General features: G+C 46.5%; 1 protein-coding gene across 1 annotated transcript in view; it reads left to right on the forward strand.

The window, feature by feature from the left end:
* The window catches only part of LOC109877048 (lysine-specific demethylase RSBN1L), an 89966-nt gene that overhangs the window by 10525 nt on the left and 51858 nt on the right, over nucleotides 1-27583 (forward strand). Inside the window, exon 3 of the mRNA XM_031815278.1 lies at nucleotides 13431-14203. Within this exon, the coding sequence (XP_031671138.1) occupies nucleotides 13431-14203 (773 nt within the window). The remainder of the gene's footprint in view (nucleotides 1-13430; nucleotides 14204-27583) is intronic.

The following is a 27583-nucleotide window of genomic DNA, read 5'->3' on the forward strand; positions in this document are numbered from 1 at the left end:
TATCAATATGACCACTACACTGACTGTGTGTGTGTGTCTGACTGTTCTTAATACTGTACCCCAGCCCCCTCTATCAATATGACCACTACACTGACTGTGTGTGTGTGTGTGTCTGACTGTTCTTAATACTGTACCCCAGCCCCCTCTATCAATATGACCACTACACTGACTGTGTGTGTGTGTCTGACTGTTCTTAATACTGTACCCCAGCCCCCTCTATCAATATGACCACTACACTGATTGTGTGTGTCAGGCAGAGTCTTTCAGCACAACACCAGTCTGCTGTAAAGGTCATGGCTCTACACCCCAGCTGAGGACTAACAGTGAGGAGCTTGACTATCGCAGCAAGGCAACACAGACTCAGATTTCCCTCTCTTTTGCCCCTTGTGTACACGCGCACACACACACACACACACACACACACACACACACACACACACACACACACACACACACACACACACACACACACAGAAAATAGTTGGGCGAGTCGCTGAAGTGTGTTTTTTCAGGCCATCTACAGTATGTTCAAAAGGTTAAAAAAAGATAAGCTATTTAAAAAAAGAATAAGATCATATTTGTGAACTAACAATCACCAAAATAAAAGCTAGACAGTCAGGGAGAATCTCCCATTTTAAAAATGGTGCTTTCAGAGGAGTGTGTTTGTCATGGCATGGTGCCCTCTGTGGTGTTGTGATGTTTGAGTCACTCAGACAGCAGAATCCACGGCAGAATGTGTAGGATAGTGAGTATTAATTTTCATAGTGTGGTGAATACTGCTACTACTACTGCTGCACTGCAGTGTGACTGAGCCTGGTCTCTGTGTGAGAGGCTGAGCTGGGAGTCTCAGGCCTGTGTCTGTCCCTCTGACTGGGGACAGGAAATGGAGCAGGCTGCCCTTCCTGTGTGGTGCTGAGCAGTCCTAGCAGGAGGGAGACCTAGGAGGGAGCCTCTGCTAATACCACCTAGCAGTCTTCAGTACAGTCACTATGTTATGTAGTGTGTTTATGTATGTTATGTAGTGTGTTTCTATATGTTATGTAGTGTGTTTCTATATGTTATGTAGTGTGTTTCTATATGTTATGTAGTGTGTTTCTATATGTTATGTAGTGTGTTTATGTATGTTATGTAGTGTGTTTCTATATGTTATGTAGTGTGTTTCTGTATGTTATGTAGTGTGTTTATGTATGTTATGTAGTGTGTTTCTATATGTTATGTAGTGTGTTTCTGTATGTTATGTAGTGTGTTTCTGTATGTTATGTAGTGTGTTTCTGTATGTTATGTAGTGTGTTTCTGTATGTTATGTAGTGTGTTTCTATATGTTATGTAGTGTGTTTCTATATGTTATGTAGTGTGTTTCTGTATGTTATGTAGTGTGTTTCTATATGTTATGTAGTGTGTTTCTATATGTTATGTAGTGTGTTTATGTATGTTATGTAGTGTGTTTCTATATGTTATGTAGTGTGTTTCTGTATGTTATGTAGTGTGTTTATGTATGTTATGTAGTGTGTTTCTATATGTTATGTAGTGTGTTTCTGTATGTTATGTAGTGTGTTTCTGTATGTTATGTAGTGTGTTTCTGTATGTTATGTAGTGTGTTTCTATATGTTATGTAGTGTGTTTCTATATGTTATGTAGTGTGTTTCTGTATGTTATGTAGTGTGTTTCTATATGTTATGTAGTGTGTTTATGTATGTTATGTAGTGTGTTTCTGTATGTTATGTAGTGTGTTTCTGTATGTTATGTAGTGTGTTTCTGTATGTTATGTAGTGTGTTTCTGTATGTTATGTAGTGTGTTTCTATATGTTATGTAGTGTGTTTCTATATGTTATGTAGTGTGTTTATGTATGTTATGTAGTGTGTTTCTATATGTTATGTAGTGTGTTTCTATATGTTATGTAGTGTGTTTCTATATGTTATGTAGTGTGTTTATGTATGTTATGTAGTGTGTTTCTATATGTTATGTAGTGTGTTTATGTATGTTATGTAGTGTGTTTCTATATGTTATGTAGTGTGTTTCTATATGTTATGTAGTGTGTTTCTATATGTTATGTAGTGTGTTTCTATATGTTATGTAGTGTGTTTATGTATGTTATGTAGTGTGTTTATGTATGTTATGTAGTGTGTTTCTATATGTTATGTAGTGTGTTTCTGTATGTTATGTAGTGTGTTTCTATATGTTATGTAGTGTGTTTCTATATGTTATGTAGTGTGTTTCTATATGTTATGTAGTGTGTTTCTATATGTTATGTAGTGTGTTTCTATATGTTATGTAGTGTGTTTCTATATGTTATGTAGTGTGTTTCTATATGTTATGTAGTGTGTTTCTGTATGTTATGTAGTGTGTTTCTATATGTTATGTAGTGTGTTTCTGTATGTTATGTAGTGTGTTTCTGTATGTTATGTAGTGTGTTTCTATATGTTATGTAGTGTGTTTCTGTATGTTATGTAGTGTGTTTCTATATGTTATGTAGTGTGTTTCTGTATGTTATGTAGTGTGTTTCTGTATGTTATGTAGTGTGTTTCTGTATGTTATGTAGTGTGTTTCTGTATGTTATGTAGTGTGTTTCTATATGTTATGTAGTGTGTTTCTATATGTTATGTAGTGTGTTTCTATATGTTATGTAGTGTGTTTCTATATGTTATGTAGTGTGTTTCTATATGTTATGTAGTGTGTTTCTATATGTTATGTAGTGTGTTTCTATATGTTATGTAGTGTGTTTCTATATGTTATGTAGTGTGTTTCTATATGTTATGTAGTGTGTTTCTATATGTTATGTAGTGTGTTTCTATATGTTATGTAGTGTGTTTCTGTATGTTATGTAGTGTGTTTCTATATGTTATGTAGTGTGTTTCTATATGTTATGTAGTGTGTTTCTATATGTTATGTAGTGTGTTTCTGTATGTTATGTAGTGTGTTTCTATATGATATGTAACAGCTTGGCAATCCGCCTTGCGGTCGGATTGCCAAGCTGTTGCCATACCAGGCGGTGATCCAGCCAGCCAAGATGCTCTCTGTGGTGCAGCTGTAGAACTTGTTGAGGATCTGAGGACCCGTGCCAAATCTTTTCAGCCTCTGTTGTCGTGCCTTCTTCACGACTGGGTTGGTGTGTGAGGACCATGATAATTCCTTAGTGATGTGGACACAGAAGAAACTGAAGTTCTCGACCCACTCCCGTCGATGAGAATGGGGGCGTGCTCGTCTCGACCCGCTCCGACTCCCGTCGATGAAAATGGGGGCGTGCTCGTCTCGACCCGCTCCACTCCCGTCGATGAGAATGGGGGCGTGCTCGTCTCGACCCGCTCCACTCCCGTCGATGAGAATGGGGGCGTGCTCGTCTCGACCCGCTCCACTCCCGTCGATGAGAATGGGGGCGTGCTCGTCTCGACCCGCTCCACTCCCGTCGATGAGAATGGGGGCGTGCTCGTCCCGACCCGCTCCACTCCCGTCGATGAGAATGGGGGCGTGCTCGTCCCGACCCGCTCCACTCCCGTCGATGAGAATGGGGGCGTGCTCGTCTCGACCCGCTCCACTCCCGTCGATGAGAATGGGGGCGTGCTCGTCTCGACCCGCTCCACTCCCGTCGATGAGAATGGGGGCGTGCTCGTCTCGACCCGCTCCACTCCCGTCGATGAGAATGGGGGCGTGCTCGTCTCGACCCGCTCCACTCCCGTCGATGAGAATGGGGGCGTGCTCGTCCCGACCCGCTCCACTCCCGTCGATGAGAATGGGGGCGTGCTCGTCCCGACCCGCTCCACTCCAGTCGATGAGAATGGGGGCGTGCTCGGCCCTCCATTTCCTTTGTCTTGCTGACGTTGCGGGTGAGGTTGTCTTGGCACCACACTGCCAGGTCACTTACCTCCTCCCTATAGGCTGTCTCATCGGTGTTCTGGGGCGTGCGCCGCCACGCAGTCGTGGGTGAACAGGGAGTACAGGAGGGGTCTCAGTACGCACCACTGAGAGCCCCGTGTGTTGAGGATCAGCACTGTGTCATGGTGTTGGAGTCGTGGATGAACAGGGAGTACAGGAGGGGTCTCAGTACGCACCACTGAGAGCCCCGTGTGTTGAGGATCAGCGCTGTGTCATGGTGTTGGAGTCGTGGATGAATAGGGAGTACAGGAGGGGTCTCAGTACGCACCACTGAGAGCCTCGTGTGTTGAGGATCAGCGCTGTGTCATGGTGTTGGAGTCGTGGATGAACAGGGAGTACAGGAGGGGTCTCAGTACGCACCACTGAGAGCCTCGTGTGTTGAGGATCAGCGCTATGTCATGGCGGAGAAAGAGAAGTAGGATTCAAAGGAAAAACAACAATTGGAAATCAACAGGAAGAACATGGCTGCTTTCGTGTAATATTCACACTGAGCTTTGAGGATGTTTGTCATCAACTGTGTGTCTGTGTTTTAAGTGGTCTCTGGGTAATATAGGCCCTAGACAGACTGTCAGTATGTCACCACTAGACAGACAGACTGTGTCAGTCTGGTAATCATCCAGGGATGTTTGCATTCAGCAGTCAAGCCCAGGCTTTGACAACACAGCTAATTGACTTCCTCTTCTTCACCCCCACCACTGATTTTACATTTTACTGTGGATTTTGGAACACACACACACACTGTCAGTTCCATTCATGTGGCTGTAGGGTGTTGATCAAGTTCTACCATTTTGGAACTTTGGAAACATTTTGGAATTTCAGTGGCATTGTTTGGTGCTCTGTCAAATGCTGCTTCCGCTGTGCAGGGGGAAACTGATGCTGTGCAGGGGGAAACTGATGCTGTGCAGGGGGAAACTGATGCTGTGCAGGGGGAAACTGATGCTGTGTAGATGCTGTGCAGGGGGAAACTGATGCTGTGCAGAGGGAAACTGATGCTGTGTAGATGCTGTGCAGGGGGAAACTGATGCTGTGTAGATGCTGTGCAGGGGGAAACTGATGCTGTGCAGGGGGAAACTGATGCTGTGCAGGGGGAAACTGATGCTGTGCAGGGGGAAACTGATGCTGTGTAGATGCTGTGCAGGGGGAAACTGATGCTGTGCAGGGGGAAACTGATGCTGTGTAGATGCTGTGCAGGGGGAAACTGTGTTCTCAATGTCATGCGCCTCTCCTCGGGAATTAATTATGTTTGAACAAAACTGTACTCCTTGAGCAAATATTTAGCACTTGTTTTGTGTGTATTCAAAATGAGTCTATCATATTTCTACACTTCCTGCAGGCTTTTCCAGCTGACTATCGGTTTCTCTCTCTGTGTTTATAACGGGTGTTTTGGGTGCAGGCAGATTGGCCTAGATAACTAGACGATGCACTGTGACACTGGAGGTTTGTTTGTATGCACAGCTAACTCAGTCTCTGTAATACGTAGTCTGAGCGTCAGCTTGTCCTAGATTAGGTCATCAGCGGCCTGTTAGTGAGGAGCTAGCAGCCTAGACTGTAGAGATACTGAGCCGTGGTGTAGTACTGGGAGCTGCTGGGGGGAAACCCAGAGCATTCTAGCTACTGCTGAGCTCTCCTAGTCTACTATGAGTCACATTAAACCCTCTCCCTCTCCCATTCTGTTTCTGTTTGTCTCTGTCTTACACTATTTGTACTGTTTGTTTCATAACATTCAGTGGATTATACACTTTAGGGGCTGGTTGTATGTCCTCTCCAGCTGTGAGGCACATGCTCTCTCTGTGTGTACTGGCAGGGTGTTTCCTGTCATTGAAATCCTTGGGCGGGCCGCCTGAAGTCCCAAAAATCTGTTTTTGAGATGGAAAAACGCTTTTCAGTGTGAATTTATAACTGAAACCCATCACAAAGTATGAAATTATAATGGACCCTTAATGTTTTCATTATATGTTTGAGAACGAACATCGCCAAAATAAAAGCTAGACAGTCAGGGAGTAAAAAACTATAAATTTAGCAGTATTGATTTTCTGTTTGAGTTAAACAAACAAAGCATTTGCCATGGAGAAATGTATAGAATTGCAGGAAATTGTCTTAAAGATGCTTTAAAAAAACATAAACAAATCTACATCGTCAAGATGGGGCCCTTTCAAATTCAGCAGCGCCGACCGTTGCCACGCCCACCACCTAAGCGCCGTTTTGATAAACTCTGACTCTGTGTCTGTTTAGACACATCTGACCCCTGTCTCACACACAGATCATGGTTTGAATAACTGTCTGGCCTGCTGTCCTACTTGTAAAATGGTTGAGTGGAGAGAGGGTGAGAGGGTGAGGGGAGGAGGGGGGGAGCTAGAGCTCTGTGGATTAACAGCATCACAGTATAATACACTGCCTCGCTCACTCTGTTTTTCTCCTGCTCCCCCCCTCTCTCTGTGTCGCTCACTAACTCTCTCTGTGTCTCTCTCACTCTCTCTCTCTCTCTCTCTCTCTCTCTGTGTGTCTCTCGCGCTCTCTCTCTCTCTCTGTGTGTGTGTATCCTGTCATATGGTGGTGAACGTGCTCCAGAGGCGTGTGTGTTGGGGCTATAGTGAAGCAGCAGCTCCTCTGAACCAGGCCATGTCACTGTAGCAGGCTCCCCTGTTCTGACAGCCATGTGCTCCTAGCTACACCATCCTGCCATATATGCACACGCATCACGCGTGAGCAACACGCGTACCAGAATAACCACAGGCTCGGACTAGTCGCTACCATGTATACAAATCTACTGGTAACTGCCAAAATCAAGGAAACACTTGAGTAAATGAGGGATACAATGTTTCCATACAGGTGTGGAATTAACATCCCATGGTGCTTAGGGTCATGTTTAAAAGTGCTGTCCAGGCCCAGTCGCCTGTTATTTTGACTCCCGTGGATAGAAGAGATCTCTGGGACTCTGAAAGAGGGGTGATTTGTTGGGGCTCGTTCGGCAGGAGCTTCAGTGACGAACGCAGCGCAACTTGCTGACTTTTCTCCATATTCACCTGCCGTCTGTCACCATATTCACCTGCCGTCTGTCACCATATTCCCCTGCCGTCTGTCACCATATTCCCCTGCCGTCTGTCACCATATTCCCCTGCCGTCTGTCACCATAGTCCCCTGCCGTCTGTCACCATAGTCCCCTGCCGCCTGTCACCATAGTCCCCTGCCGCCTGTCACCATAGTCCCCTGCCGTCTGTCACCATATTCCCCTGCCGTCTGTCACCAGATCTGACGTTCCACCATATTCCCCTGCCGTCTGTCACCATATTCCCCTGCCGTCTGTCACCATATTCCCCTGCCGTCTGTCACCAGATCTGACGTTTCTCCATATTCCCCTGTCTGTCACCATATTCCCCTGCCGTCTGTCACCAGATCTAAGGTTTCACCATATTCCAGTCACCACATCTCAACCCAGTTCATCACTTACGGGAGATTCTGAAGCGGTGACTGAGACGGCGTTTTCCACCTCCATCAACAAAACAGCAAATGATGTAATGTTTGGTTCCAGCCCCTTGTAGAATCTATGCCAAGGCACATTGAAGCTGTTCTGGCGGCTCGTGGTGGCCCAGTGCCCTTTGACATACAATGTTGGTGTTTCCTTTATTTTGTCAGTTACCTGTATACCTACATATCATGTTGTTGTTGTTGTTGTACTATTATTATGCCACAGAGGAGTGGGAGACAGTGGGCTTTGAAATGTGTCTGTGAATGTTTGGGCGTGGCAGGGTGTTTGTGACGGATCAGACAACCAACCGCAGGCCTTTAGCTGTGCTGTCTACTTTAAAGGGCAGTCGAGCTGGATCTTATGGCTGGGTGCTTTTGTTGATGTGTGTAGTGGAGAAGTCAGTCCACACACAACCAGCAGAACATACAAATATATATGACTCAATATTGAGGTGCTGAATTGCCAGTGACCTCACTATACTATATCAACACGATACTGAGGTGTCGATACACTCAAATAATTTTATTGGTCACATACACATGGTTAGCAGATGTTAATGGTCACATACACAGGGTTAGCAGATGTTAATGGTCACATACACACGGTTAGCAGATGTTAATGGTCACATACACACGGTTAGCAGATGTTAATGGTCACATACACACGGTTAGCAGATGTTAATGGTCACATACACACGGTTAGCAGATGTTAATGGTCACATACACACGGTTAGCAGATGTTAATGGTCACATACACACGGTTAGCAGATGTTAATGGTCACATACACACGGTTAGCAGATGTTAATGGTCACATACACACGGTTAGCAGATGTTAATGGTCACATACACACGGTTAGCAGATGTTAATGGTCACATACACACGGTTAGCAGATGTTAATGGTCACATACACACGGTTAGCAGATGTTAATGGTCACATACACACGGTTAGCAGATGTTAATGGTCACATACACACGGTTAGCAGATGTTAATGGTCACATACACATGGTTAGCAGATGTTAATGGTCACATACACATGGTTAGCAGATGTTAATGCGAGTGTAGAGAAATGCTTGTGCTTCTGGTTCCGACTGTGCAGTAATATCTAACCGTTCTCCAGCTACCTAATACACACATCTAAAAGGGTGAATGACAATATGTACATATAAATATATGGATGATCGATGGCTGAGCGGCACAGGCAAGATGCAATGGATGGTATAAAATACAGTATATACATATGATATGAGTATTGTAAGATATGTAAACATTAAGGTGGCATTATTTAAAGTGTATGCATTGGGACTTTCACAATTCTATATATATTTAAAAAAAACAACAAAAAAACCGAACATTTTTCACCTTTTAATTTAACCAGGAAAGCTAGTTGAGAACAAGTTCTCATTCACAACTGCGACCTGGCCAAGATTGTGATTTAATGTTAAACATATTGCTCACAATATGTCTGCTGTGGAGAGATGAGAAAATGAGTCATCAGTCATGGAAATGGTGCTGAAAACATGTTGACTCACTATTTAAAAAGGAGAACGAGCTCTACGATGAAAAATACCGTTTCTTCTTATTTATTTTTTACAAATCGATACTTGGAGTCAAAGTATCTATATAATGTCGTCCATATCGCAGTATGTAACTATCAATAAAAACCTTTTTTATTTTTAAAATATTTTTTACCATCACAAGTTCTGGTGTGGACTTTGACAGCCGGTAACATGTTCCCTCTAATACTCAGTGTTTTCAATATTTTGTTCCATGTCTTTGTTCTTTTTCCAGTCACAACCTTGATGTCATTTCTGAAAAGCAGCCACTAATTATTTACATTTTAAGTATTAACAGATATTTTTGATTATATTTAACTTGGCAAATCAGTTAAGAACAAATTCTTATTTACAATGAGGCCTCTACCAGCCGAACCCGGATGACGCTGGGCCAACTGTGCCTCCCGATGGGACTCTTATGGGACTCTTATGGGACTCCTATGGGACTCCCAATCAAATCAAACCTAATAAAAAGAACATAATTAAAGAGCAGCAGTAAAATAACAATAGTGAGGCTGTATACAGGAGGTACCGGTACAGAGTCAATGTGGAGACTGTATACAGGGGGGTACCGGTACAGAGTCAATGTGGAGGCTGTATACAGGGGGTACCGGTACAGAGTCAATGTGGAGGCTATATACAGGGGTACCGGTACAGAGTCAATGTGGAGACTGTATACAGGGGGTACCGGTACAGAGTCAATGTGGAGACTGTATACAGGGGGTACCGGTACAGAGTCAATGTGGAGGCTGTATACAGGGGGTACCGGTACAGAGTCAATGTGGAGGCTGTATACAGGGGGTACCGGTACAGAGTCAATGTGGAGACTGTATACAGGGGGTACCGGTACAGAGTCAATGTGGAGACTATATACAGGGGGTACCGGTACAGAGTCAATGTGGAGACTATATACAGGGGGTACCAGTACAGAGTCAATGTGGAGACTGTATACAGGGGTACCGGTACAGAGTCAATGTGGAGACTATGTACAGGGGGTACCGGTACAGAGTCAATGTGGAGGCTGTATACAGGGGTACCGGTACAGAGTCAATGTGGAGGCTGTATACAGGGGTACCGGTACAGAGTCAATGTGGAGACTGTATACAGGGTGTACCGGTACAGAGTCAATGTGGAGGCTGTATACAGGGGTACCGGTACAGAGTCAATGTGGAGACTGTATACAGGGGGTACCGGTACAGAGTCAATGTGGAGGCTATATACAGGGGTACCAGTACAGAGTCAATGTGGAGACTATATACAGGGGGTACCGGTACAGAGTCAATGTGCAGGGGCACCTGTTAGTTAGGTAATATGTACATGTGGGTAGAGTTATTAAAGTGTCTATGCATAGATAATAACAGAGAGTAGCAGCAGTGTAGAAGAGGGGGGGGGGGCAATGCAAATAGTCTGGGTAGCCATTTGATTAGATATTCAGGAGTCTTCAGACTTGGGGGTAGAAGCTGGTTAGTCTTGTACAGAGACTAAAGAGAGCAGAGCATGGAGATCACGTATCAGGCTGTTATTTTGGCTGCTCTTAAAGAGCTGCTTCCCACAGGTAGCAGCAGGCAGGTAACAACGGGTCATTTGGCTGGTGATCTGAAAACGTTAGACTGCTCTGGTTCTGATTTTTTTAAATATATTTTTTTATTTTTTTTACCTTTATTTAACCAGGTAGGCTAGTTGAGAACACCTTTATTTAACCAGGTAGGCAAGTTGAGAACAAGTTCTCATTTACAATTGCGACCTGGCCAAGATAAAGCAAAGCAGTTCGACAGATAAAACGACACAGAGTTACACATGGAGTAAAAACAAACATACAGTCAATAATGCAGTATAAACAAGTCTATATACAATGTGAGCAAATGAGGTGAGAAGGGAGGTAAAGGCAAAAAAGGCCATGATGGCAAAGTAAGTACAATATAGCAAGTAAAATACTGGAATGGTAGTTTTGCAATGGAAGAATGTGCAAAGTAGAAATAAAAAATAATGGGGTGCAAAGCAGCAAAATAAATAAATAAATAAAAATTTAATACAGTTGGGAAAGAGGTAGTTGTTTGGGCTAAATTATAGGTGGGCTATGTACAGGTGCAGTAATCTGTGAGCTGCTCTGACAGTTGGTGCTTAAAGCTAGTGAGGGAGATAAGTGTTTCCAGTTTCAGAGATTTTTGTAGTTCGTTCCAGTCATTGGCAGCAGAGAACTGGAAGGAGAGGCGGCCAAAGAAAGAATTGGTTTTTCGGGGTGACTAGAGAGATATACCTGCTGGAGCGTGTGCTACAGGTGGGAGATGCTATGGTGACCAGCGAGCTGAGATAAGGGGGGACTTTACCTAGCAGGGTCTTGTAGATGACATGGAGCCAGTGGGTTTGGCGACGAGTATGAAGCGAGGGCCAGCCAACGAGAGCGTACAGGTCGCAATGGTGGGTAGTATATGGGGCTTTGGTGATAAAACGGATTGCACTGTGATAGACTGCATCCAATTTGTTGAGTAGGGTATTGGAGGCTATTTTGTAAATGACATCGCCAAAGTCGAGGATTGGTAGGATGGTCAGTTTTACAAGGGTATGTTTGGCAGCATGAGTGAAGGATGCTTTGTTGCGAAATAGGAAGCCAATTCTAGATTTAACTTTGGATTGGAGATGTTTGATATGGGTCTGGAAGGAGAGTTTACAGTCTAACCAGACACCTAAGTATTTGTAGTTGTCCACGTATTCTAAGTCAGAGCCGTCCAGAGTAGTGATGTTGGACAGGCGGGTAGGTGCAGGTAGCGATCGGTTGAAGAGCATGCATTTAGTTTTACTTGTATTTAAGAGCAATTGGAGGCCACGGAAGGAGAGTTGTATGGCATTGAAGCTTGCCTGGAGGGTTGTTAACACAGTGTCCAGAGAAGGGCCGGAAGTATACAGAATGGTGTCGTCTGCGTAGAGGTGGATCAGGGACTCACCAGCAGCAAGAGCGACCTCATTGATGTATACAGAGAAGAGAGTCGGTCCAAGAATTGAACCCTGTGGCACCCCCATAGAGACTGCCAGAGGTCCGGACAGCAGACCCTCCGATTTGACACACTGAACTCTATCAGAGAAGTAGTTGGTGAACCAGGCGAGGCAATCATTTGAGAAACCAAGGCTGTCGAGTCTGCCGATGAGGATATGGTGATTGACAGAGTCGAAAGCCTTGGCCAGATCAATGAATACGGCTGCACAGTAATGTTTCTGATGAGATGCCAAACGGCCCCGCCTACAGTGGCTCTGTCCCAAATGCCACAATCTGGCCATGGTCAAAAGTAGTGCACTAAACAGGGACTATGGTGTCATTTGGGATGTATACTGCTGCGGCTCTTCCCAGTTCCACCCCCTGGACTGCTGCGGCTGCTTCCCTGTTCCACCCCCTGGACTGCTGCGGCTCTTCCCAGTTCCACCCCCTGGACTGCTACGGTTGCTCCCCAGTTCCACCCCCTGGACTGCCGCGGCTGCTCCCCAGTTCCACCCCCTGGACTGCTGCGGCTGCTCCCCAGTTCCACCCCCTGGACTGCTGCTCCCCTGTTCCACCCCCTGGACTGCTGCTCCCCTGTTCCACCCCCTGGACTGCTGCTCCCCTGTTCCACCCCCTGGACTGCTGCTCCCCAGTTCCACCCCCTGGACTGCTGCGGCTGCTCCCCTGTTCCACCCCCTGGACTGCTGCTCCCCTGTTCCACCCCCTGGACTGCTGCTCCCCAGTTCCACCCCCTGGACTGCTGCTCCCCAGTTCCACCCCCTGGACTGCCGCGGCTGCTCCCCTGTTCCACCCCCTGGACTGCTGGTCCCCAGTTCCACCCCCTGGACTGCCGTGGCTGCTCCCCTGTTCCACCCCCTGGACTGCTGCGGCTGCTCCCCAGTTCCACCCCCTGGACTGAATCCAGTTTATTACAGTTTTCTAACAGCGGTGTCCAAGCTTTCTGGTTACTGTAATTCAATCGTAATAATTACTACGTTGTCCTCTGTGTCTAATTATAAGCCCAGTTGATTTGCTCCTTTTGGGTGGTAATATAATCATGCCACGTGTCAGTAGTCAGAGGAGTTGGCTGAAGCAGTGAGGCCTATAGTTGGGACCATGGTTATAATACAAGGCTAATGAAGGTCTTCATGTATTGATGGAAGTAGTTGTTCCTCAACCAGAGCTGCCTCTCTTCCTCCTCTCCTCTGCTCATTGATTCTCTAGATTCCAGACATGCTCTGGGTAGTAGTGTATCTCTCTCTAGATTCCAGACATGCTCTGGGTAGTAGTGCATCTCTCTCTTTAGATTCCAGACATGCTCTGGGTAGTAGTGCATCTCTCTCTCTCTAGATTCCAGACATGCTCTGGGTAGTAGTGAATCTGCATGCAGGTGTTCTTCACAGCTCTTTTATTAAAAATATTTTTCCATCTCTCCTCCCCTCTCTCTCTCTCTGCCCCCCCCCTCTCTCCCCTCCCTGCTCCCCCCTCTCTCCTCCCCTCTCTCTCTCTTTCCCTCCCTGCTCCCCTTCTGCTCCCCCCTCTCTCCTCCCCTCCTCTCTCTCTCTAGACAAGCAGAAACCCCAAATCACCTCAGAGGAGCTCCAGATTAAAAAGGTGAAGAAGAAGAAGAAGAAGAAACACAAAGAGAGTGAGAGAGAGAAGGAGAAGTGGAAACGTCCCAAGATGTACAGCAGGTCCAGCCAGACCGTGTGTGCTGGTCTCCTCTCTGAGCTCCATGCAGGCCTGGCCTCCAAACAACAGCCCCACCACCACCACCACCACGGCCACACAGAGTTCAAACCCCCGCTCCCCGTCCACCACCACCACCACACCTCCACCACCTCATCCATCAAGCAGGAGAACTGCTGCAGCCCCTCTCCAACTCTGTCCCTCTCCAAGCCCCTATGGAGCAGCAGCAATAGCAGTAGCAGTAGCATTAGTAGTTGGGACCCAGCTTCCCCCATGACATCCCCCCTCCAGATCCCCCAGCCACGGTGCCCCCAGCCTGGCTTTGAGAACCTGGAGTTCGCCCGCTTCATCCACGTAGAGGATCAACCCAACGGTGGAGCCCTGGTGGCACACGCCTACTGCAGCGAGCTCTCGGCCCTGTCTCCAGCGGAGATGCAGCAGTTCGCCCAGGAGTTTGTTACCCTAGCCTTCAGCGAGGACACGGCATCCCAGGCAGCTCACTACGTCATGGGCATCATCCACGGGGCGGCCTCCTACCTGCCAGACTTCCTGGACTACTTCTCCTGGAAGTTCCCCTCGTCGCCGGTCAAGATGGAGATCCTGGGGAAGAAGGATATAGAGACCACCACCATGCTCAACTTCCACAATCAGGTGAGGAGGCTGTTTGGTTGGTTTGTTTTAGTGCTGGCTGTATTTGTTACAGCATTTGATGCTAAATGTGACTATATTGTAATTGAACCATACCACCCTGCATCCCACTGCTGGCTTGCCACTGAAGATAAGCAGGGTCGGTTCTGGTTGGTCTGTGGATGGGAGACCAGATGCTGGAAGTGGTGTTGGAAGGCTAGTAGGAGGAACTCTTTCCTCTGGGCTGAAAATAATAATATCCCAATTCCCCAGGGCAGTGATTGGGGACAGTCACAGGGTGCTGTCTTTTTGATGGGATGTTAAATGGGTGTCACGACTCTCTGTGGTCACTAAAGATCCCGTGACACTTATCATAAGAGTAGGGGTATTAACCGTGGTGTCCTGGCTAAATTCCCAATCTGGCCCACATACCATCACGGTCACCTAGTCATCCCCAGTTCCCAATTGGCTCATTCTTCACCCCTGTAACTATTCCCCAGGTCGTTGATGTAAATTAATAAATAAAACCTGGATGAAAGTGTGTTCATCACTGATCACACACTTCTTTGTTGAAGAGAAACAGTACAAGGCTTATGTTGAGTTATATAGAGAGAGAGATTTAGCTGAATGAATACAAGCAACAATCCTAAGCCGTTGTATACAGGACCAGTCAAAAGTTTGGACACACCTACTCATTCCAAGGTCTTTATTTTATTTTTACTATTGTTATAATAGTTTATGACATCAAAACTATGAAATAACACATGGAATCATGTAGTAACCAAAACAGTGTTAAACAAATCAAAATATATTTGAGATCCTTCGAAGTAGCCACCCTTTTGCCTTGATGACAGCTTTGCACACTCTTGGCAAGAAAGCCCTTGAATGAGTAGGTGTGTCCAAACGTTTGACTGGCACTGTATGTCTGGAGTAGACTATCATCATAACACGGCCTTGGTTTTACAGAACTACAGACTAAAGAAATAATAGGGCTCGTGTGAAATGAAATGAAATCCACTTCTGAATGTTTTCGGGATATCTCTTAATGCTGAGCGGGCTGTAAGCTAAAGCCTCTAGTCCTGTTTGAAGGGGTTTGTTCTGTTTGAATGATTTGAAATGCTGCGTTACACACATCCCCTTCCAAAGCCCAGGCTATGCTGCTATCAGGGATATCCTCTCCCTCTGCGAGGCTGCCACTGGCAACCATCAGATCATTTTTCACCCTGCTTCTACTAAATCCAATATGGAGCCCTTGAATAGAGGCTTTCAAGGGCTTTGTCCCAATTGTCTCCCTATTTATTGCACCATTTTTGACCAGAGCTTTAATATAGGGAATAGGGTGCCATTTGGGATGCTGCCAAGGTAAAAAATGAGTTCTAATCAAATGCTAGTCTTTTCCCAGGCCTCTGTCTCTCTCTCTCAGAATGTTCTTTAACACGGAATAAAGAGCTGATTCTAGAACTTGGAAATATCGCTACGTTCACTTGACATTTAGAACCCTATGATGTAATACACTAATTGTAATTTAATCTAAAGCTGGGCAGCGGAGGGTGAACACTGGGTCTGGTTGTATATTGAGATCATCCTCCCTTCAGCTTGGTTCAGGAGCAGAGCTTGGCTGGTATTTTGGAAGTTATGACAACCGTCCCCCAGCTACCCTAGTGTCCATGAGTTGGTTAGGACAACTGTCCCCCCCCAGCCACCCTAGTATCCATGAGTTGGTTAGGACAACTGTCCCTCAGCAACCCTAGTATCCATGAGTTGGTTAGGACAACTGTCCCCCAGCCACCCTAGTATCCATGAGTTGGTTAGGACAACTGCCCCCCCCCCCCAGCCACCCTAGTATCCATGAGTTGGTTAGGACAACTGTCCCCCAGCCACCCTAGTATCCATGAGTTGGTTAGGACAACTGCCCCCCCCCCCAGCCACCCTAGTATCCATGAGTTGGTTAGGACAACTGTCCCCCCCAGCCACCCTAGTATCCATGAGTTGGTTAGGACAACTGCCCCCCCCCCCCCAGCCACCCTAGTATCCATGAGTTGGTTAGGACAACTGCCCCCCAGCCACCCTAGTATCCATGAGTTGGTTAGGACAACTGCCCCCCAGCCACCCTAGTATCCATGAGTTGGTTAGGACAACTGTCCCCCAGCCACCCTAGTATCCATGAGTTGGTTAGGACAACTGTCCCCCAGCCACCCTAGTATCCATGAGTTGGTTAGGACAACTGTCCCCCAGCCACCCTAGTATCCATGAGTTGGTTAGGACAACTGTCCCCCAGCCACCCTAGTATCCATGAGTTGGTTAGGACAACTGTCCCCCAGCCACCCTAGTATCCATGAGTTGGTTAGGACAACTGTCCCCCAGCCACCCTAGTATCCATGAGTTGGTTAGGACAACTGTCCCCCAGCCACCCTAGTATCCATGAGTTGGTTAGGACAACTGCCCCCCCCCCCCAGCCACCCTAGTATCCATGAGTTGGTACAGCAGCATTAAGAAACTCACAGACTCTGAGTTAGCACTGACGGACCCCGCTGCCTGGTCTCCACTGACGGACCCCGCTGCCTGGTCTCCACTCCACTGACGGACCCCGCTGCCTGGTCTCCACTCCACTGAGGGACCCCGCTGCCTGGTCTCCACTGACGGACCCCGCTGCCTGGTCTCCACTGACGGACCCCGCTACCTGGTCTCCACTGACGGACCCCGCTACCTGGTCTCCACTGACGGACCCCGCTGCCTGGTCTCCACTGACGGACCCCGCTGCCTGGTCTCCACTGACGGACCCCGCTGCCTGGTCTCCACTGACGGACCCCGCTGCCTGGTCTCCACTGACGGACCCCGCTGCCTGGTCTCCACTGACGGACCCCGCTGCCTGGTCTCCACTGACGGACCCCGCTGCCTGGTCTCCACTGACGGACCCCGCTGCCTGGTCTCCACTGACGGACCCCGCTGCCTGGTCTCCACTGACGGACCCCGCTGCCTGGTCTCCACTGACGGACCCCGCTGCCTGGTCTCCACTGACGGACCCTGCTGCCTGGTCTCCACTCCACTGACGGACCCCGCTGCCTGGTCTCCACTCCCAGTCCTCATAATGATTGTTCTGCAGCAGCTGATGTGCCAGAAACAATGTGGCCTAATCGGTTAAAGAGAGCTTCACCGAGGACTTGGGCCCGGTTTTTAAATGCTTTATTTAACTAGGCAAGTCAGTTAAGAACATGTTCTTATTTTTAATGACGGTCTAGGAACAGTGGGTTAACTGCCTTGTTCAGGGGCCGAACGAACGACAGATTTTTTAATTTAAAAAAAATAATTGTCCGCTCGGGGATTCGATCTTGCAACCTTTCGGTTACTAGTCCAACGCTCTAACCACTAGGCTACCTGCTGCAGTTGCATAAAACATCTTGAAGTTATTCCTTAACTTTTAGTCAGTTACACAAAACATTCTGAAGGGATTTCCCCCCTTAAATGAAGTGTAAAATGTAAGGGTGCACATGAGGTCCCTGAAGTGCTTCATTCAGTATAGATATTAATGAACGCAGCCTATGTGGAGGTGAATGTTGCTTTCCCCTGCCCTGGTTTCAGAAGGAAAACATCCGCCAGCTACTTAGCTAAACAATGGAAGGTGCACAATCCATGGCTACAAAGCCTGCTGGTTAGCTAGCTAGCGTAAACTCACCCCATTCCGTACAAATGTGCGCAACCGCAACATTCAAACGAGGCTACAAAGAAAACTAATGGGATTGTAGCGACTGTGTTGACATCAAAATTGGGGGTGTGAACTAGGTTTCTATTCAAGCGTTGATCGACATGGTAATGGCTCTATAGTATTGGACAAAAGTTGATAAAACGGACCCTCCTTTACATCGTGATGTGTCATGTCGTAGCGTACTGCACGCACAAAGCAACTATTTCTGTCTTACAACCTCTCTCCACCAGGTGTAGCACTTCTATCATCCTTTAAAAACAAGAAATGGACAGTGACGGGGGTAAGGGGGATAGCGAGTCATTTTTTTTGTCATCATTGCATGCGATCATCATTCTCAAAGCCGCTGTTTACTTCTAAGATCACTTTAGCCCCGCCCTAAAAACCCAATTCAAATTTGACACAAACCTTCCAATAGGTCTGTAATGACACGTTATATAAACTCTTTAATAGGTCTGTAATGACACGTTATATAAACTCTTTATAGGGTTTTATTTACATATTAGAGGCGATAAGGTGATAAGTTGGACAGTCGAGTGGAAAAAAAAACTGTTTCCCCACTCATCTCCTCTCCTGCCATTTTGAAAAAGACCCGACGGGGCTCATTGCCTGCTTGAATTATGCAGAAACGGGCAGCGTTTAGGTCATGTAATTTATTCTGTTAGAAAGGGGAGAAATTGTGCTTTACAATGGTATTGACATTACAGTCAATCTGGAAGTATTACGTTTTTGGGGCGCTAAAATAAGGGCAATTGTACGGACCAAGGCGACGTACGAGTTTACGTTAGCTACTTAGCTAAACAATGGAAGGTGCACAATCCATGGCTACAAAGCCTGCTGGTTAGCTAGCTAGCTACTTAGCTAAACAATGGAAGGTGCACAATCCATGGCTACAGAGCCTGCTGGTTAGCTAGCTAGCTACATAGCCAAACAATGGAAGGTGCGCAATCCATGGCTACAGAGCCTGCTGGTTAGCTAGCTAGCTACTTAGCTAAACAATGGAAGGTGCACAATCCATGGCTACAAAGCCTGCTGATTAGCTAGCTAGCTACTTAGCTAAACAATGGAAGGTGCACAATCCATGGCTACAGAGCCTGCTGGTTAGCTAGCTAGCTACTTAGCTAAACAATGGAAGGTGCACAATCCATGGCTACAAAGCCTGCTGGTTAGTTAGCTAGCTACTTAGCTAAACAATGGAAGGTGCACAATCCATGGCTACAAAGCCTGCTGGTTAGCTAGCTAGCTACTTAGCTAAACAATGGAAGGTGCACAATCCATGGCTACAGAGCCTGCTGGTTAGCTAGCTAGCTACTTAGCTAAACAATGGAAGGTGCACAATCCATGGCTACAAAGCCTGCTGGTTAGTTAGCTAGCTACTTAGCTAAACAATGGAAGGTGCACAATCCATGGCTACAGAGCCTGCTGGTTAGCTAGCAAGCTACTCTGTAAGTTAGCTTGACATGTTAGAAAGTAATTGAAACAAGTTCAGAGAAAAAAAGTAACTAAAGGAAATGTTGTCTTCTGAATGAAAGGTTTTTTCCTGTCTTGGATGTAGAAGTTCTATTTTGCGATCTTCCAAAAATCTATGTGATCTCTGAGACTTTCAGTCAGTGAATCGGGTCATCTCCATGGTAACCAAGACTCTTTCTGCCATACATGCCTTCAAACTGCCATAAAACCCTTAAATGATGCCCTTAACTAATGAAATGTTTGAGGGGCTATATGCAACATCCTTAAATTCCTGTAGGCAAGGGGAAGTTATACCTTAAGGTAAACCCTTAAGGGAAACACGTAAGATGTAGTATTCAACCGGGCCCTGTCAAATTTAACCCCGCAGTCTAGATTACTCACAGACGTGCTACGCTAACTAACTACCTGCCTGATGTCTCTCACTCGATTCGCCAGCAGTCAGTCTCTCACTCAGACAGTCACACCGGCATCGTCATCAATAGAAACATGACCTCAGTTAAACAGCCTCACCAGCAATATTCCTCTCGTCCTTCAAACTCATGCTGCGTGCGCCGGATTATTCATTGTGTGTGTGTGTGTGTGTGTCGGGCCATGTAATTGTCCCTGCCTTACACACACTAATGATGTGAACCATCTCAGAGAAGGGAGAGATGTGATGAGGGCATTAGTAACCCACGCATGGCCATGTCAGAGCGTGTATGTGTATTTACGTGTGAGTGTGTTGGTCTGTAAGCTTGTGTGTGCGTGCGTGTGTGCGTCCCCACAGGGAACTGAGTGTCTGAAGTGCAGGGCTGCAGGCATGCCAACTGAATCATTATCTATACACCATTATACACTGGGTGGTTTGAGCCCTGAATGTTGATTGGCTGAAAGCCATAGTATATCAGACAGTATACCACAAGTATAACAAAACAGAACGAGTGAGCAGGAGGGGGAGCAGGAGGAAGGGTGGAGGATGTCTTCTCTGTGAGGAACAGCTGTTTGCTTCCATTTCCACATGCAGGAGTGCACTAAAGTGTCTCCACAAAGAGATTATCTCGTAGCCAGGGCTGCCACACACACACACACACACACACACACACACACACACACACACACACACACACACACAGCCCTGATAACGGAGGGAACGGAACGAGGGAGGAGGTCAAATAAAAGAGGGAGGGAACAAAACGAGAGGCCAATGGCAGCATTGCTCTTTTTAAAGTAAAATCAAAGGGACCAATCAAGACCCTACATTTCTGATGTATGATATTTCACACTGTCTGGTGTAGCAGGTATACTATGCATACATCTGCAGGATAATGGTGGTACTGTGGGTGGTACTGGTAGCTCCCCACCCACACCAGAAACCTCCGTAGCTTCAGGTTCTGTCAGATCATTCCTGAAGGAAGGAAAGGAGACGAGGAGGAGGAGGCCACTCTAGAATATGAGTGAAGGCCCCAATGAAGACCCTACGTTTCTGGTGTATACTGTTTCACACATTGGTAGGCCCACAGTGTACACGTCAATGTTAGCAGTGTACTATACAGTACTGTGTGTGGTGGCTACCCAGGAGACAACCTGGGTAATGACTATAGGAACAGAAGGAATAACTGTTTGTTATTCCCGTCGTCTTGCTGAAGTGCAGCTGGATGAGAAGACGGAGAGGAAGACCGTTTAGTCTCTTGAGAATATACACCCTTAGGTCATGAGGTAAATCACTATGTGATTGGTCAGGCTCTGTTTTTTGTTGTTGTTATTTAACCCTTGTTTTACCAGGTAAGTTGACTGAGAACACATTAATTTACAGCAACGACCTGGGGAATAGTTACAGGGGAGAGGAGGGGGGTTGAATGAGCCAATTGTAAACTGGGGATGATTAGGTGGTCATGATGGTATGAAGACCAGATAGGAAATTTAGTCAGGTCACTGGGGTTACCACCCCTACTATTACACTAAGTACCATGGGATCTTTAGTGACCACAGAGAGTCAGGACACCTGTTTAACGTCCCATCTGAAAGACAGCACCCTGTGATTGTCTACACAAGACAATGTCTCCAATCACTGCCCTGGAGCATTGGGATATTTTATTTTAGACCAGAGGAAAGGGTGCCTCCTACTGGCCCTCCAACACCACTTCCAGCAGCATCTGGTCTCCCATCCAGGGTCTGACCAGGACCAACCCTTAGTAAACTTCTGGAAAAAATTGTGGTTGACCAGATACAATGTGATTTCACAGTAAACAAATTGACAACAGAATTTCAGCATGCTTTATGAGGAAGGAGACTCAACAAGCACAGCACTTACACAAATGACTGATTAGCTAAGGGACATTGATGATAAAATTATTTATGGGGACTGTCTTGTTAGATTTCAGTGCAGCTTTTGACATTATTGATCATAGTCTGCTGCTGGAAAATCGTGTGTTATGGCTTTACACCCCCTGCTCTAATGTGGATAAAGAGTTAGCTGTCTAACAGAACACAGAGGGTGTTATGGCTTTACACCCCCTGCTATGATGTGGATAAAGAGTTAGCTGTCTAACAGAACACAGAGGGTGTTCTTTAATGGAAGCCTATCAAATATAATCCAGTTAGAATCAGGAATTCCCCAGGGTAGCTGTCTCGGCCCATGGCTTTTTACAATTTTTACCAACGACATGCCACTGACTTTGAGTAAAGCCAGAGTTTCTATGTATGCAGATGACTCAACACAATACACAGTCAGCTACTATAGTGACTGAAATGACTGCAACACTCAACAAAGAGCTGCAGTTAGTTTCAGAGTGGGTGGCAAGGAATAAATTGGCCCTAAATATTTGTAAAACTAAAAGTATTGTATTTGGAACAAAACACTCACTAAACCCTAAACCTCAACTAAATCTTGTAATAAATCATGTGGAAATTGAGTAAGTTGAGATGACTAAACTGCTTGGAGTAACCCTAGATTGTAAACTTGTAATCTGTCATGGTCTGTCTATAATAAAGCAATACTCTGCCTTCTTAACAACACTATCAACAAGGCAGGTCCTACAGGCCCTAGTTTCTACCTTCTTAACAACACTATCAACAAGGCAGGTCCTACAGGCCCTAGTTTCTACCTTCTTAACAACACTATCAACAAGGCAGGTCCTACAGGCCCTAGTTTCTACCTTCTTAACAGCACTATCAACAAGGCAGGTCCTACAGGCCCTAGTTTCTACCTTCTTAACAACACTATCAACAAGGCAGGTCCTACAGGCCCTAGTTTTGTCGTACCTTGACTACTGTTCAGTCGTGTGGTCAGGTGCCACAAAAAAGGACTTAGGAAAATTGCAATTGGCTCAGAAAGGGCAGCACGGCTGGCCCTTGGATCTATACAGAGAGCTAATATTAATAATATGCATGTCAATCTCTCCTGGCTGAAAGTGGACGAGAGATTGACTTCATCACTACTTTTATTTATGAGAGGTATTGACATGTTGAATGCACCGCGCTGTCTGTCTAAACTACTGGCACAAAGCTCGGACACCCATACATACCCCACAAGACAAGCCACAAGAGGTCTCTTCACAGTCCCCAAGTCCAGGCGCACAGTACTACATAGAGCCATAACTACATGGAACTCTTATTCCACATCAGGTAACTGACACAAGCAGTAAAATTAGGTTTAAAAACAGATAAAAAAACACCTTATGGAACAGCTGAGACTGTGAAGCAACACAAACATTGGCACAGACATACACATGATAACATACGCACTATCCATACACATGGGTTTAGTACTGTAGATATGTGGTGGAGTTAGGGGCCTGAGGGCAGACAGTGTGTTGTGAGTGTATTGTAATGTTTAAAAAATGGTATAAACTGCCTTCTTTTTGCTGGACCCCAGGAAGAGTAGCTTTGACAGCAGCTAATTATAAATGTAATCCCTGTTTCGCTTCAGAAGCAAGCCAGCAGTGGGATGCAGGGTGGGATGCTGCTGGGTGGAACCCATGTTTATATAATAGTCAATCAATTACACTCTACACAGAGTACCTTAGTTTAGCCTTTTTAATAGACCAGTTGCTCCATATTCATATGTATAACACATCTCAGAGTAAGTGCTGAACTAGGATCAGGTTCGTCCATGTCCATAAGCTCTTATTCATTATGATTTAAAATGAAGAACTGATCTTAGATCAGCACTCCTACTCTGAGTCACTAGTTTTCCATATTACATAATAGATCATAATGAATAAGATTGTATGGATGTGGGGGACCTGATCCTAGATCAGCGATCATGAGATGCTTTGTGAATGAGTACAGGCCCAAATGCTGAGAGGTAGCCTACTCCACTCATCGGGGTATAAGTGGTCTCTCTCTTGCTCTCTCACTCTCTCTCTCGTGTGTCATTGTCAGCAGGGTTCAGGTGAGGGTATATCTGTAGCTATGAACGGCTCTCTATCATCAGCTGTTGAGTAGTGTGTGTGTCTGTGTGGTGCAAGTGTGTTCAAATGCACAAGTGTTTGTGTACATTAAGTACATGAGTTTACATGTGTGTGTCTCTGTGCCATGTAGCCATTCTCGTGTGTGTGTCTGTTCCCCATCAGCTAGAATCTTTTACAGGTCAATGTCCCATCAGTTCTCTGCTGCCCCTACACACCCTGCCTGCTGACACACTACACGTGATACACACACACACACACACACCACTTCACCGTGGGGACGAGAGTTTTCTGGCAGGAAAACACTGACAGCTCTGACTGGAGACTTTAGAAAAAATTCCTGACTTCTTTCAAGTTCTCAATCAATAAAATGCATTCATCAATAAAATGCATGAGTTTATTCTAGTAATAGGCCTAACTGATCTGACACAATACATTTCAGTCATTTAGCACACGCTCTTAGCCAGAGTGGCTTTCAGTTAGTCTATTCATCTTCAGATATCTAGGCTAGGTGAGACAACCACATACAGTGTCTCAGTCAAAGTAAGCTACTTTATTTAGGAAACGTGCTATCAGCAGAGTCAGAGCTGGGGGGAGGGGGGGGGGGGGTTCAAATGTTTTTGGAACATGTGCAGGGACTCTGCTGTCCTAGCTTCAGGGGGAAGCTGGTTCCACCATTGGGGTGCCAGGACAGAGAAGTGCTTGGTCTGGGCTGAGTGGGAGCTACCCTCCCGTAGGGGTGAGAGAGCCAGGAGACCAGAGGCGGTAGAATGGAGTGTTGGGGTGTAGGGTTTGAACATAGCCTGTAGGTAGGGAGGGACCGTTCCTCTGGCTGTTCCATAGGTATGTACCATGGTATTGTAGTGAATGGAAGCCAGTGGAGTGTGTGGAGGAGTGGGGTGACATGAGAGGATTTGGGAAGGTTGAAAACCAGAAGGGCTGCAGAGTTCTGGGTAATTTGTAGGGATGTGATGACACAAGCAGGGAGCCCAGCCAACAGAGAGTTGCAGTAGTCCAGACGGGAGATGACGTGCCTGGAATAGTTCCCTGCACCGCTTCCTGTGTGAGGTAGAGTCGTACTCTACGGATGTTGTAAAGAATGAACCTGCAGGAGTGAGTCACTGCTTTGATGTTTGGAGAGAACAAGGTGTTGACCAGGGTCACACCAAGGTTCTTTGCATTCTGGGAAGGCGACACTGGCGTTGGCAATCATGATGGAGAGGTCATTGAGCAGGCAGGCCTTCCTCGGGAGGAAGAGCAGCTCAGTCTTATCGAGCTTGAGGTGGTGGACCGACATCCAAGCTGAGATATCTGCCAGTCACGCAGACATGTCAGAAATGTAGTTGTCATCCTCATAGCAATGATAGGAGAGACCATATGAGGATATGACGGAGCAGAGTGACTTGGTGTATAGAGAGAAGAGGAGAGGTCCATCCGCATAGCAATGATAGGAGAGACCATGTGAGGATATGACGGAGCAGAGTTACTTGGTGTATAGAGAGAAGAGGAGAGGTCCATCCGCATAGCAATGATAGGAGAGACCATGTGAGGATATGACGAAGCCGAGTGACTTGGTGTATAGAGAGAAGAGGAGAGGGCCTAGAACTAAGCCCTGGGGGACACCAGTAGTGAGAGTACGTGGTGCAGACACAGATCCTCTCCACGTCACCTGGTATGAGCAGCCTGCCAGGCAGGAGTGTGCAGAGCCTGAGACACCCAGCCCTGCGAGGCGGGAGAGGAGTATGGTGCACAGGTCTCAATGGCAGTGGATAGATCTAGGAGGATGAGAACAGAAGAGAGAGTCAGCTTTTGCAGTGAGGACAGCCTGTGTGGCACAGAGAAGAGCAGTCTTGGTTGAGTGGCCCATCTTGAAGAATGACTGGTTAGGGTCCAGAACATTGTTCTGAGAGAGATGAGAAAGTTGAGCAGAGACAGAACACTCTAGTGTTTTGGTAAGAAAATAAAGAAGGGATACAGGTCTATGAGTCTCTAGTGTTGATGTCTTGAGGAGGGGAGAGACTTGAATGCTGATTGGCTGAAAGCCATGGTATATCAGATCGTAAACTATGGGTATGACAATTGTTACTGCTCTAATTACGTTCGTAACCAGTTTATAATAGCAATAAGGCACCCCCAGAGGTGTGGTATATGACCAATATACCACAGCTAAGGGCTGTATCCAGGCACTCCACGTTGCGTCGTGCATGCGAATAGCCCGTAGCCGTGTTATATTGGCCATATACCACACCCCCTCTGGCCTGATTGCTTTACTATACACTACTACATTGTTGTCGATGGTAGTCCAGTCGTGTTCGATCAGAGATGAGGTTACTTCAAGGGAGAGAGGAAGGATACGTTTACATGAAGAACATAGTCATTACATAGTCATTACATAGTCATTACATAGTCATTACATAGGCTTAACTGTTCTGTGGCTGGGTACAGTGTAGTGGGTCTACAGCTTAACTGTTCTGTGGCTGGGTCCAGTGTAGTGGGTCTACGGCTTAACTGTTCTGGGGCTGGGTACAGTGTAGTGGGTCTACGGCTTAACTGTTCTGGGGCTGGGTACAGTGTAGTGGGTCTACATCTTAACTGTTCTGTGGCTGGGTACAGTGTAGTGGGTCTACAGCTTAACTGTTCTGTGGCTGGGTACAGTGTAGTGGGTCTACAGCTTAACTGTTCTGTGGCTGGGTACAGTGTAGTGGGTCTACAGCTTAACTGTTCTGTGGCTGGGTACAGTGTAGTGGGTCTACATCTTAACTGTTCTGTGGCTGGGTCCAGTGTAGTGGGTCTACATCTTAACTGTTCTGTGGCTGGGTACAGTGTAGTGGGTCTACATCTTAACTGTTCTGTGGCTGGGTACAGTGTAGTGGGTCTACATCTTAACTGTTCTGTGGCTGGGTACAGTGTAGTGGGTCTACATCTTAACTGTTCTGTGGCTGGGTACAGTGTAGTGGGTCTACATCTTAACTGTTCTGTGTTTGGGTACACTGTAGTGGGTCTACATCTTAACTGTTCTGTGGCTGGGTCCAGTGTAGTGGGTCTACATCTTAACTGTTCTGTGTTTGGGTACACTGTAGTGGGTCTACGTCTTAACTGTTCTGTGGCTGGGTCCAGTGTAGTGAGTCTACATCTTAACTGTTCTGTGGCTGGGTACAGTGTAGTGGGTCTACAGCTTAACTGTTCTGTGTTTGGGTACAGTGTAGTGGGTCTACATCTTAACTGTTCTGTGGCTGGGTACACTGTAGTGGGTCTACATCTTAACTGTTCTGTGGCTGGGTCCGGTGTAGTGGGTCCGTCAGGAGCTTTTCTAATGGCTGTGGGGAGGTGAGGCCTGTAGAAGATGGTACTAATCACTGGATATGAAGCGTCTCCCTGGAGGAGTACTCTTAGACAGAGTAGCTCTCTCTTCCTGCCTTTATTTTCTCCCTCTAGCTTGAGCTTGCGTTCACTCACCTACCCCGAGTTTCCTAGCAACGAGCGTTTTTATCCCTGAAAATAGAGCATTGTGAAAAAATAAAAAGTTGGGGTCTTTGGTGTTGTGGGAATGGCTGGAGGGGGGGGGCGGGGATTAGTGGTGTTGTGGAAATGGCTGGAGGGGGGGGGGGGTTAGTGGTGTTGTGGGAATGGCTGGAGGGGGGGGGGGGTTAGTGGTGTTGTGGGAATGGCTGGAGGGGGGGGGGGTTAGTGGTGTTGTGGGAATGGCTGGGGGGGGGGGTTAGTGGTGTTGTGGGAATGGCTGGAGGGGGGGGGTTAGTGGTGTTGTGGGAATGGCTGGAGGGGGGGGGTTAGTGGTGTTGTGGGAATGGCTGGGGGGGTCTCGTGGTGTTGTGGGAATGGCTGGAG

This window comes from Oncorhynchus kisutch, unplaced genomic scaffold (assembly GCF_002021735.2).
Source record: "Oncorhynchus kisutch isolate 150728-3 unplaced genomic scaffold, Okis_V2 Okis09a-Okis19a_hom, whole genome shotgun sequence".
NCBI classification, from domain to species: domain Eukaryota; kingdom Metazoa; phylum Chordata; class Actinopteri; order Salmoniformes; family Salmonidae; genus Oncorhynchus; species Oncorhynchus kisutch.